The sequence below is a fragment of the Penaeus monodon genome, chromosome 5, assembly GCF_015228065.2.
Source record: "Penaeus monodon isolate SGIC_2016 chromosome 5, NSTDA_Pmon_1, whole genome shotgun sequence".
Lineage (NCBI taxonomy): Eukaryota > Metazoa > Arthropoda > Malacostraca > Decapoda > Penaeidae > Penaeus > Penaeus monodon.
The window spans coordinates 6,392,919-6,405,418 of record NC_051390.1 but is presented as its reverse complement, the minus strand read 5'-3'; the positions used below and the strand labels follow the sequence as shown (position 1 = coordinate 6,405,418).

Here is a 12,500-nt window from a genome sequence, read left to right as displayed (position 1 = left end):
TGCATGCATAGGTGCAAGTGTGTGTGAGTGTGAGTGTCAGGGTCAGGGTCAGGGCGAGTGTGAACATGTGTGTGAGTGTGTGAGAGTAAGGTGAGGGTGAGTGTGAGCTTGAGTTTTGAGTATGAGTAAGTGTGAACACGTGTGTGCGTGTGTGAGACTGAGACTGAGTTTGAGTGGGAATCAGTATGTGTGTTACATGCCTACTACAAGAAATTATAGTGATTCTTACTGTTACTGTTACCATGATTATGGAAACTGAATAATGGAGCCTACAGTATGTTAGTTATGATCTCATCTCCTCTCAGTGTAATGAACACGTTTCTTTTAGGTACTTTTTAGACCCTTCTCTATGCAATATATTTAGTCAAGAAACATATTGTTACCATTGTTGATATGTATTTAAGTAGTAATAAGCTTCCCCTGAAGTATGTTATTTGGTCTTTAGTTCTGTTTTCAATTTTGTTTTTCTTGTAGACCAGAGAATTTTGTATGATATTGATAGGAAGCTAGGGAAGAATACTGTTACTAAATTTTTGAGATGGCAGGGGATAGGGTAAAAGTATTATTTTTATACACAATGTGTATGCAATCATACTTATATGTGCATGCATGTGTGTGCACATGCACACGCACACGCACTCGCACACGCACATGCGTACACACACACACACACACACACACACACACACACACACACACACACATATACATATACATATACTTATACATACACATATACATACACACATACACACACATATACATATACACATACATACGCACATATACATGCACATATACATGCACACATACATACACATACATACACATACATACATACATACATACACACACACACACACACACACACACACACACACACACACACACACACACACACACACACACACACACACACACACACACACACACACACACATACACACACACACAAAAAAAAAAAAAAAAAAAAAAAATCAGGTAGAGAATGACAATGAGAAAATGTTGAAGGCGATGATTTGCGTTGTTTTTACTGATAGTTTTAGGTGTGCAGTTGAAGTCCATGCAGTATTATTTTGATTAAAACATTCTTATGTTCACATGTCGTGAATGAAAATAGTAACATTGATTGACTGTCAGAAATACCTGTTAGAGATATATTTATTGCTTAATCTTTATAGAAAAATGTGTTAAAGTTTTGTCAGAAGCTCCAGAAAATATTTTGTGAGGAGTGATTATAGAGAAGAAAATATAAAAATTTTAGGTGTTCAAAGTTTGTACATTATGATTTGAAAACCCTGACAGCTATATTTTTTCGTATTTTTAAAGTTCACCATACTGTTTGTTAATATGCATTGTTTTGGGAAATTGAATATCTAGTGGAAAATTGAACTTTGTGTTTATCATATCATTTGCACTGAATTAGATTTTATTAAAAGAAAAAAAGATAATTTATACTTACTTTGCAGTATTTGGACCAGAAAGTTAATAGAATGAAGTCAGTTCCTTGCTGTAGTACTGATTTGAATGAGTATAAAAGATTGTTAAATACTTTCTTTTATTTCATGAAAATTGAAAAGCTAATAGCAAAAAAATAGATCGAGAATGTAATCAGTATCTGATATGTTTAAGAGGAAATATTACAAGTCTGGATAAAATTTCACATGCAGGCTACTCAGCTTAAAATATAGTTAATAAGCAAAGGGTAATAAGTTATATGTTCCTTTAGAGAGGAAATGTTATGTGTCATGGCCATCTCATGTATATATTTTTTTCTTCATATGATTTTTTTAGAGAATTTTTATCTTTTTAGTGCATGGATATATAAATGAAAAACAGAAGGTAAATGTCAATGTGATTTTATTACCTCTCATGCAATGAATACCTGAGTATATTCATAATAAATAAATTCTCAGTATTCTCTGTGTTTATAACCCAATGAACTGTTAATTAAGTATTTAGAAATCCTATGTTTATTATCTATGCTCATCAGAGGGATTTGAGAGGGGAAGTAACTGAAAAAGTCTATATTTTAATACTACTGAAAGAAAAGTAGACCTGAACCAATTCTCACTTTAACAGATGAATTATTGCACCATTAATAGTATATGTCTGTTTTGTGAAAGATGTTTTTTTTTGTTTTGTTTATGGTTGTTTGTGTGTGTATTTGTCTTTGTGTTTGTCCTAGGGTTTGCACTTACATATAAGTGGGTGTGAGTCTGAGTTCAAAATAAGTGTGCATGTGAATATGTGTGCAAAGCTGAATGTGGGAGTGAGAGTGAGTGTGAGTGTGAATGTGTGTGTGAGAATGAGTGTGTGAGTGTGAGCATGTATGCTAGAACTAAAACTATTGAGAGAGAGACAGACCCATGATAGGATTTTTTCACCATGTAAGTTATATGATTGTCCTCCTAGACTTTTCTGCCAAGATGAAAGACTGGTAACTACATCAACACAGTAGTGATATCCGGAATTGCACATAATGTCATGTTATAGTATGAGTTGCTATTGATTTTTGACGCAATTGTTTCAGTGATACATCCTGATTAGCTATTCTCAGAAATCATTAACCCATTGCCACTTGTGCTTTTAGTTTTTCTTATTATGTCTACACATAGATGACTCTACTAGTCCTTAGATATTAAAGAGTCAATTACTAGTTTTTAATATCTCCTCAGATTTCCATCTTCCTTGATTTTTGGAAATATTATTTTTTGTTTTGTATTGTTTTTAGTATTGTTAATAATATAATGATTATAATATTAATGATAATAAGAATATTATCAATTTTGATAGCATTAGAACAAAATTCTTTCTTTTTGAAAATTCAAGGAAGGAGGAAATTGGAGGTGAAGTCACGTAGGTTTACGAATTGACTTCTTGGTGGCTGAGCACTTTTAGAGCCATCTGTGTTTTGAGACAAATTATGAAACAAAACTACAGTGGACAGTACTTTTTCCCTGATGGCAATGTGGATTAACTTATTCTGACCCTTTTTTTTTTTTTTTAAGAAAAAGTAATGATAAGCATGAATAAAAAACAAGCACAAATCAAAGAATGTTAATATTGAGAGAAATGACATGACTTCATGTTGAAATTTACTGATGCGTGTATTTCCAATCATTTTTAGGTATATTCTTAAATTAAATCCAATATTGAGAGTATAAGGGATTATTCAAATAACATTTATTTACATGTATACACAGAGAGACAAACATATTTAACCATACAAGCGTTATATGCAGAAAACAATTTTATCAGCTTAAACACACAAATTGATTTTGTAATAAGCAAACCAATGATATATTTGCTTATTTATGGATATATATATTTTTAGTGATACTTCATTTATTTATAGATTACCATTAATTATGGAAAGTTCTCTATTTTTATATTATTTATGGCTGTAGGATTGAAAAATTATATTTATGTTTATGAATGATAATATTCAAAGTGTTTTCAAAGTTTATCTTATACTGTTATAACTCAGTATTCATACTGGTATTTAAAATAGTTGCATTCCAGAATTTCAGTAAATACTGTATTTAGAGTTCAGAAATAACTCATATACAACTCTTGGCATTACATGAATACAAGTAATGGATTAATCTGATTATTAAGTTATTAAAGACTGAAGTGGACAAACATTCACGAATCAGCATCAGTGAGTAAAGTCATGAATTGAAGCCTTTGATATCAGAACCAATAATCTGGACACTTTGTTAGTGTTTTTTTCGTAGGTTATTGGCTCACTCTTGCTTGCTCTTAGAATCTGCCATGGATAACCTTTTTTATTATTTTTGTGTTCCTATTTTGTGGTGTTACAAGAGCTGGATTTTAATTTCTTCCTCCTTTTGGCAGCCATTATAACAATTTCCTAATTCCAGCCATTTAGGAGTTTATTTAATGACTCCACTCCCATGAAACAAGAATTGAGATGGTTATGAACAGTTCTGAAGGAAATGCTCTTTTTTTACTTTTATAGATGGAGTTGTAGAGCTTAGCAAGGACACCTGGCAGTCAGTTATCAGAGAAACTAATATCCCTTAAGTAGCATATATTGTCAATATTGTTTTTGCTTGTTTTTTAATAATTTTTTTTTAGTTTTCTAATTTCTTACTTTTGGTAATGCTTTGGTGTTATTCCTGTACTGTAGCCTCTCCCTGATACCCGATGCCACTGTTGGTTCTGCTGTTGTCCCTCCCACTACAACAACAGCGACTAGCAATGCTTCGGCTCCCACACTTACGTCATCTGGCACTACCGTTGGTGTGGACGGAGAAGCTAAGAGTGTTGACGAAGGAGGCCCTTGGAGACGAGCGAAGGTGGTGTGTGACTATGATGCCACCAGCAAGGATGAAATGAGTCTGATGATGAATGAGGTGAGGTTTCTTTTTCCCTTCCTGTGTAAATCATTGCTATACAAATTCATGAAGAGCATCATTTGTGAGTCAATGTAGTGTATATCCTAATAAGAAATCTATATGAATGTAGTATAAAGTCTTGCAAAAAAATCTACGGAAAGTGGATAGTATACCGAGGAATCTATTTGAATTATTGCTAACTGTAAAACCTTGCAAAAAATGTATAGGTCATCATTGTATAGATTCAAGAATAAAATCATTTGAGCATCTTGCAAGGTATAGTAAAGAACCTTTTGAAATCTATTGTGAAAGTTCAGCAAAGAACCTGTGTAACGTGTATAGTATAGCAAGGAATTTGTATGAATCATGGCACTCTTTAAGGTCTGGCAAAGAATATGTAAGAAGTCAATATAGTTTTTAGAATCGAGCAAGAAAACATTTTGCTGCTTAAAACTTAGTAGTGACTATTCCTCCAGGTTGTCATGTACAGCAGCAAGGACGGAGAGTTGGCCGACTTCGTAATGGCAAAGCGTGGAACCCAGACTGGCCGCGTTCCCAGTGCTTACCTTGAGCCCATGGACGACTGAGAATTAACCACAGTCGAACTCTGTTAATTCCCTTTCAACAGACCATGAGCAAATGGCGGCATTTATAACATAGGTCTTCGCTAATTTAAAGACTGTTAGGGGATTTAAGTTATTTGCCTGCTTGCTTGCTTCTTTATTTGAGGAAGTTGGTTAACAGAGTTTGACTGAGGTTTCCCAAAGGTTTCCCTGATACCACCTAATTTCTCTTTATGCTGAAAGAAATCATGCATGTGATTATCTGTACTGTTTATATAACAATCTTAATCACTTGATAAATTTCTTAATATGACTGTCTTTCAATACTTTATCTTTGTCTTATTCATAATCTCTTTGTGGTGCTTTGGTGCTGTCAGGATGTGATGTTTCTTTCATGTATTACACATAATTGTAAGGGAAGGAAAGATACAAGATTTTGTACCTGTATTAATAGTAGCAGTAATGAATTTTTCATCCTTTTGGCTGGGTTTAGATTTTTTGTATTTTTTTAGTGTGTTTTCAAATCTTGCTTTGGGAATTGAGTGTAGTTTAGTTTAATTCACCCTTTTTTTATATAAACATTTCCAAAGAATAGCAGGTAGCAGAGAGATATTAGAGTAAAAGGCATTTTATATGGCTGAGTGCTAGAGATTTATCTTGTAAATAGATAGCGTAAATAGCCTAGTCACAGGGAGAAAATGTTTATCATCCTGTATTCACTATTACTTTATTTCTTGGTTCTTTCTTAGTTTGTTGGTTTGAGTTACAAGTTCCTATTTTGTCTATCACTCTTTACTTTTCACATATTTAACACAAGGACAAAATCAAACGGCGCATCCCCTCCCTGAAGTAATGTCTTAAATACAATCTTCATACAAGTGTATAATACAAGTAGAAGAGGATAATTCTTTCCTCTTTTTTTTTCAATGTTTTTAGTGGCATTCATGGTTTAGAGTGAAAAGCACTGAAAGGTCACAGTACACCTTCAGATAAAAGTATATACAGTATCTGTTAATTATGATGATTTCAGAAGTACTTGTGAAAGATGGAAGTTGGATGGAGATTTGAGCTTTATTTCTTCTTTTACAATGTCCAGGTCTTTCTCGCCCTTTTTTTTCTCTTAGGATATTGTATCACTTAATCCGCTGATGCTGGGAAGGCATATATATAGATGCCTTGTTTGCTCTGATTTTAGCTTATTAATTTTCTTAACTCATATATGGTGTAACAAGTGCTGAGTCATCAAGGAATCAATTACTATGCCTACCTGTTCTTACCTGTTTAGCTAATTTCCCCAAATTTTTTGAAAGAAGATTTTAAACTTTTTCATATTATTTTGTCAATAATATTGTTATAATAATAATAGTAATGTCAGTAATCATGATAATAGTAATAGAACAAAACCACTTTTTGGAAGATTCAAAGAATGGGGTTAATCTATGAGCTTACATAAGCCTTATAATTGATGTCTTGCTGACTTTGTGCTTGTGAAGCCACTTGTGTTTAAGCAAAATTGACAAAACACAACTACAGTGGTCAGTGCATATACCTGGTACCAGTAGATTAAAACAAATAGTATAACTTGGGATTAAAGAACTTTTAGCTCGAGGGACTAGGAATTGTTATTAGTGCTGGGAAATGTTTAGAGAAAAATATATTGTTAGTACTTATTATATCTTTGTTTTATGAGAAAAAATATATTTCACAGTTGTTGAATGTAGTGTTTTTGTTTGTTTGTTCAATTTTTTTCAAGCTTCAGAAAAATTAAGAATTAGAAAAAAGAACACCGAGTAAAGGAACAGGTAGATTAATGTATATTATATATACATTGGAACAGAACACACACACACACACACACACACACACACACACACACACACACACACACACACACACACACACACACACACACACACACACACACACACACACACACACACACACACACACACACACACACACACACACACACTTTTTTTTTTTAGTATTTCCATGGACCACTTCCATATTATGGAAATCATAGATAAGGACAATTCATTATCAGTTATGATAAATAATATTAATCTAGCTGATGTGATATGGAGTGATAAGTGAACTCGTCATGGCCATAAATTTACACTGCATGATGATTGGTCTAAAAATATTTCATGTTCATTGGATTTTGCCGAGGAGGCCCTTTGAGTAAACATTAGTGAACTTGAAATCATCACCAAATGTTAGATTGAAATGGTAGCGTAAAAGTGCATCCTCTTTGTAGAGTCTAGTACAACTTATAGTAAAAGCCATTTCTTGTGCAATTATACAGTATTCTTTACATTGCTGTCTGCAATTGACTTTGTGCTTGTGGCTGCATAAGATGAATGACATTGAATGAAAATGAATTAATGAATGAAGATGAACAAAGAACACGTAGAAAGTGCTTTAGGTTTTATGATATAATGATTAGATATTACACAACCCCATAGTGTTCCATACTCGTAGTATTCACATGGAAAAAAACAAATTATCGTAGAAATAGGAAGTACATACAAACTTTGATCTAGTTTTTTGTGCCTTAAAATGGAAAATGAATTAGCAGTATTTACTTTGAAAATAGCATTTTTTCCTTTTTTATGGACTGAATAACTTGTAGTAAGTATACACAGCATTTGCTTACAGGCATCGAGTGATTAAATATAGATTTATCTTTCCACACTGTGTGTATATAATCTATAAAATACCTACACAAGATATTAGAGATTATAGATATTAGTGAGCTTTCGTTAAACAGGTCAAAACATATGGTAACAATGATATTTATTATTTACTTCATGTCTGTTATGTTTTTTTGTCTTCTGTTTACCCAAATCTTTTATATTTTGTAATAAGTTACTCTTAGTTTCTCTATGTGTGGTATTAAAAGTATTATTTCTTTATTTTTTTCCTTTATCTTTATTTTCTTTGCGAGTAGTTGTATTTTCTGTGTTTGTGTATTTAAAGAGACTATGTGATGTGTTTATATGGTTGTGTAGGCAAGACTGTTATTATTATTTACCATCAAACAGTTTTTATTTTTTAAGTTTTGATGTGGCAAGAAACTAGCCTATTATGTAGCATAATAATGGTGAGATCTGATGTAATGAACTTATTTTTTGAAAAAAAGTTTTTGAAATTATAATACTTGATGTCTCTAGGATAATCAGTCAATGCTTCCAAAATAATAATATCTTAAGAAGCTTAGGATAAGGCGAGTATTTTTATGTAAAAAAAAAAAAATTCAGTGAAATAACATTTCTCAAATACCTGTTTAAGAAAATTTAAGGTTACTTTTCTAGATTCTTTTGTAAGTAATAGGAAATAAAAATCATTTCATCATTGTCTTACATAATAAAACAAATTGTTAAATGTTTTATCTCATATGTCTCTTGATTCTGAAAGATAAAGTTTATTTTCCCGTTTTATTTTTTCTTCCTCTTAGTATATTTGTGTGGATAATTACATAGCTGATGAGGAAAACCTTTTTTTATTAATTTTGTGCAAATTGAAACATTTGATTTAGCTGTTGTTATTAGAACTTTGATGATATGGAAGCCATTTAATATCTTTGTGAAAGAAATTTTGCTAGCTGAGAACATACAGACATACATAGACAGATACACACACCTGTACATGCACAAACCTGCACACACACACACACACACACACACACACACACACACACACACCACACACACACACACACACGCACACACACACCTGCACGCACACACACACCTGCACGCACACACACACCTGCACGCACACACACACCTGCACGCACACACACCACACACACAAACACACACCTGCACGCACACAAACACACACCTGCACGCACACAAACACACACCTGCACACACACACACACACACACACACACACACACACACACACACACACACACACACACACACACACACACACACACACAGAGGTATTTTCTTTAGGTAAATGCATGTTCACATAAAATATTCCACAAGGACCTTTAACTCAATGCAATAAATCGTTTAGTGCTAAGAAAAGGCAAAACTATTTAGTCATAGTTTGTCAGAATCTTATTGTTAGGTGTATTTCTGCACTTTGATAATTACTTGTAAATTTACCCTTTCAACTGTTTACATATACTTCTATAATCACTTCTATACTTTTGAAACATTGTTAATGTTATTACAATGCCCACTATAAGAGCAATCACTACTTTCTGCTAGAGTAGCAGTTGCAAGGAGCATTTCTTATCAATATATTACTGATATGCATTTTACTGTGTTTCCTTCACCTCTGACAGTATCATATGCTGGTATATGGTGCTTTTGATAGTACTTAACCCTAAGCCACTGGGAACAGCAGGTATGTACATGCCCACTATGAGTTTGATTTATTAATTGTTTTTACACACTGATGGCTCCACAAATACTAAGTCACCAATGAGCCAATTACGAGTATTATGATTTCTCTCCCCAATATACTCCAGGCATACCATAGCCAGCTCAGCCCCAGACCAACAGAACTGATGTTGGGAAACTGCCCTTGCCATTTACGAATAGGTTGCACATTCATCCTCAAGTCACACTCCAACCCACCTCTATGCTCCACATGCAGTGTTCCTCTTTCAGTCCCACATTTCCTACTATCCTGCCCCTTGAAGCCCATACTTTTGCTTTTCCTTACTTGTCCTCTCTTCCCCAACCTGTCCAGCATCTCCACAGAATTCCTTACCTTTTCAATTAACAGCATATATATCCTTCATTTGATATAATCACCCTTTGTCCTTAACTCTTCCCATTCTGTCAATCCTTATTATATCCCATTTACTCCCCCTCTTTCTATTCCTTTCACTACCATACTGCTGATACCCCTTCCTCAATGCCTATTATCACCAGTCCAGGTCATCCACTAAGTCATTACTCAACCTCCAGGAAACATTCCTTTCCTCCCAGCATCTTTACTTTATATACTATGCCCTCCTTGATTATTACTACTCTGTAGCTTTATTATCTATCTTTTTACTACACTCAACGCCAATCCCTCTTCCACAAGGCCCCGTTCTTCTACTAGGCCTACCTCTACAAATCTTTTGTTTAGCCCAGCCAAAAGGAGTCATTTCTTGTGATCCACTCTACAACCCTTACTCTAATAACACTCTACTCTTCCAACAAAGCCTGCAAAAACAATAAGACAAAGTTTCCTTCCACAGCCGCCTTATTAGTTACATCCGCATCCCAGGCTAAAGCATTATCAACTCTGAATTCACTGGCAAACCCATTCCTGTCCAACCTCATCCCTCTTTCAATACTTGTACTTGTACCCCCCTGCAAACTGACCTGTCTAAGACAAGGATTGGTCAGATTGTGGAGAAGTCTTACTCGCCTGCCTCGTGAACTATGGTGCGATATCAGTACAATACTACACCGTTCCCCCTTGAGGTCACTGTAAGTCATCCACCAATATTGCCAAGATTACTTTCCTTAGACATGACCCCCCTCCCTTGATGTTTATACTGGCGGAGAATGCCTCCCTGTCCGACGTCAATGTCACAACTTTTGGCGTCTGGGTCACCCTGCCAAACACTGCCGTTCCACAGCTCGATGACCTCCTTGTGCCCAATCTGCTGTGCACAGTCACGCACGTGTGTCAGTTGTGGTGGCTCCCATAATGTATAGGGGCTGCCCTATCTACAAGCTTAAGTGTGAGGTGGCAACTCTCAGATTCAAACTTGGCCTTACTTTACATTGGATCAGATAGGAAGCACGTCGCGAGATTTTTTCACTTACTCTCTACTATAGTGCTGCTCTCCACTCCACCCTTCCCCCTGCCTCCCAATCAAATTCTTATGCAGTTCTAAGTCCAGACACCCCAATCTCTACCAGTGCCTACACACAACCCTCGCCTTCCTCGCTCTACCCTTAGCAGACAATCTAAACGTTCCACATGATCTGCCACACCTCAGACCTCCTCAACCAAATCCAGTTCAGAAACTCTCGAGGACATTCAAAACTATCAAACCATGACCCAAATAACATGAGTACACCTCATATATATGATGGGCGATACCAGTGCAATTATTTAACGAGCACCTATGGAAAACGTAACAGATTTTGCAAAGTAAATAATAGAGAAATTACACCTGTTTTACCCATCACCCCGGCCAGTTATGTGTACACTTGCCAGTCACCTGATAGAAGATCGGACGTATATAAAGGTATGAATGAGAATAAATATCTTCACAATACAAGAGATGTATTTAACCGGTACATGGCACTATTCACGACAAGGGTATTTCTGACGAAGACACAATCGAAACCATTAAATACATCTCTTGTATTATGAAGATATTTATTCTCATTCATACCCATTATACATCTGTCAATATGAATACGGTTCATCAGATCGGACATACATCTTATGTACCAAAAGTACATTCTGTGAATCAAAATAATGAGTAAAATGCTTGGTATATGGGTAACTTTCCACATTCATACCAATTCTTTGAAAAAAGAGGGATACTTTAGAATGCACAAACAATCGAACAACTGCACTAACATCTCAATGCAGCAAAAGTCTCTTCTAAGATAATTAAAGGACGAACGGGTAATCTTCTGGAACAGCGTCGCATAACCGATCGCGACGATTTTGGTATCCATGAATTCCCCTCACCCTCTAGTACGAGTACACATATATGGCCCCGATAGCAGGGTAAGACATTGACGGTACCGGGGAAATTGCGGGGCAAATTATAAATAATATACACAGAATCAGTCACTATATTGTTTTATGTAATATAGTGACCCTGCCCAGGAAAACAAAAAAGAATCCCCTAGTATTCACGGCAGGGTAAAGCGCACGACCGACATGTGGGAGCGCTCGACGCCGTCTGTCCGACGCTCTATCCTGTCGTGAATATATAGAGGAATCTTTGTTTTCCTGGAAGGGGAAAAGACAATGTATTGATTGATTCTGTGTATATTGTTTATATTTTACCCGGCAGTTTCCCCGGTGCCTTTCATGCCCTTCCCTGCTACCGGGGTCAAGAATGTGGGGGTTTGGGGGTCCGGGTGGTCCGCGACATAATTTCCATATATCTGGGTAGTAAAGAAAGGGAGGAATTTATCGATACCAAAATCTTCGTAATCGGTTATGCCAGAAAATATTCCAGAAAATTACCAAACCAGGAAAATACACTCCTGATCAAACCCTAAACATGAAAATTATCATATAAAAGAGAAAAGAAAACTGTCCACCTGGACTTTGTTGACTATCGAGAAACCTTTGGCACAGAGCTTAATAACTTTTGAAAGTTCCTTCATAGAATCATCTGCATACCGTAGATATGCAGATGATGTCCTCAGTGAATGAATTGAGACATGACCCACGCACAGTGAAAATTCAAGTGAAAAGTGAAAATTTGAAAAGGGAAAAGTGAATAGTCAGTGAAAATTCAAGTGAAAATTGAAAAGTAAAAGAATAGTCAATGAAAATTCAAGACATGAAGATTATGGCTGATGCAGAGAATTTTAACCACCGAAACTCCATCTGCAACGGAGAAGTCGAAATTGTT

General features: G+C 35.3%; 1 protein-coding gene across 2 annotated transcripts in view; it reads left to right on the top strand.

The window, feature by feature from the left end:
- The window catches only part of LOC119572910 (endophilin-B1-like), a 40,227-nt gene extending 33,584 nt beyond the window's left edge, over nucleotides 1–6,643 (top strand). For both annotated transcript variants that reach the window (XM_037919863.1, XM_037919862.1), the window contains 2 exons: nucleotides 4,157–4,382; nucleotides 4,841–6,643. In XM_037919863.1, coding sequence (XP_037775791.1) covers nucleotides 4,157–4,382; nucleotides 4,841–4,951 — 337 coding nt within the window. In that variant the 3' untranslated portion in view covers nucleotides 4,952–6,643. The remainder of the gene's footprint in view (nucleotides 1–4,156; nucleotides 4,383–4,840) is intronic.
- The last annotated feature ends 5,857 nt before the right edge of the window (nucleotides 6,644–12,500 follow it).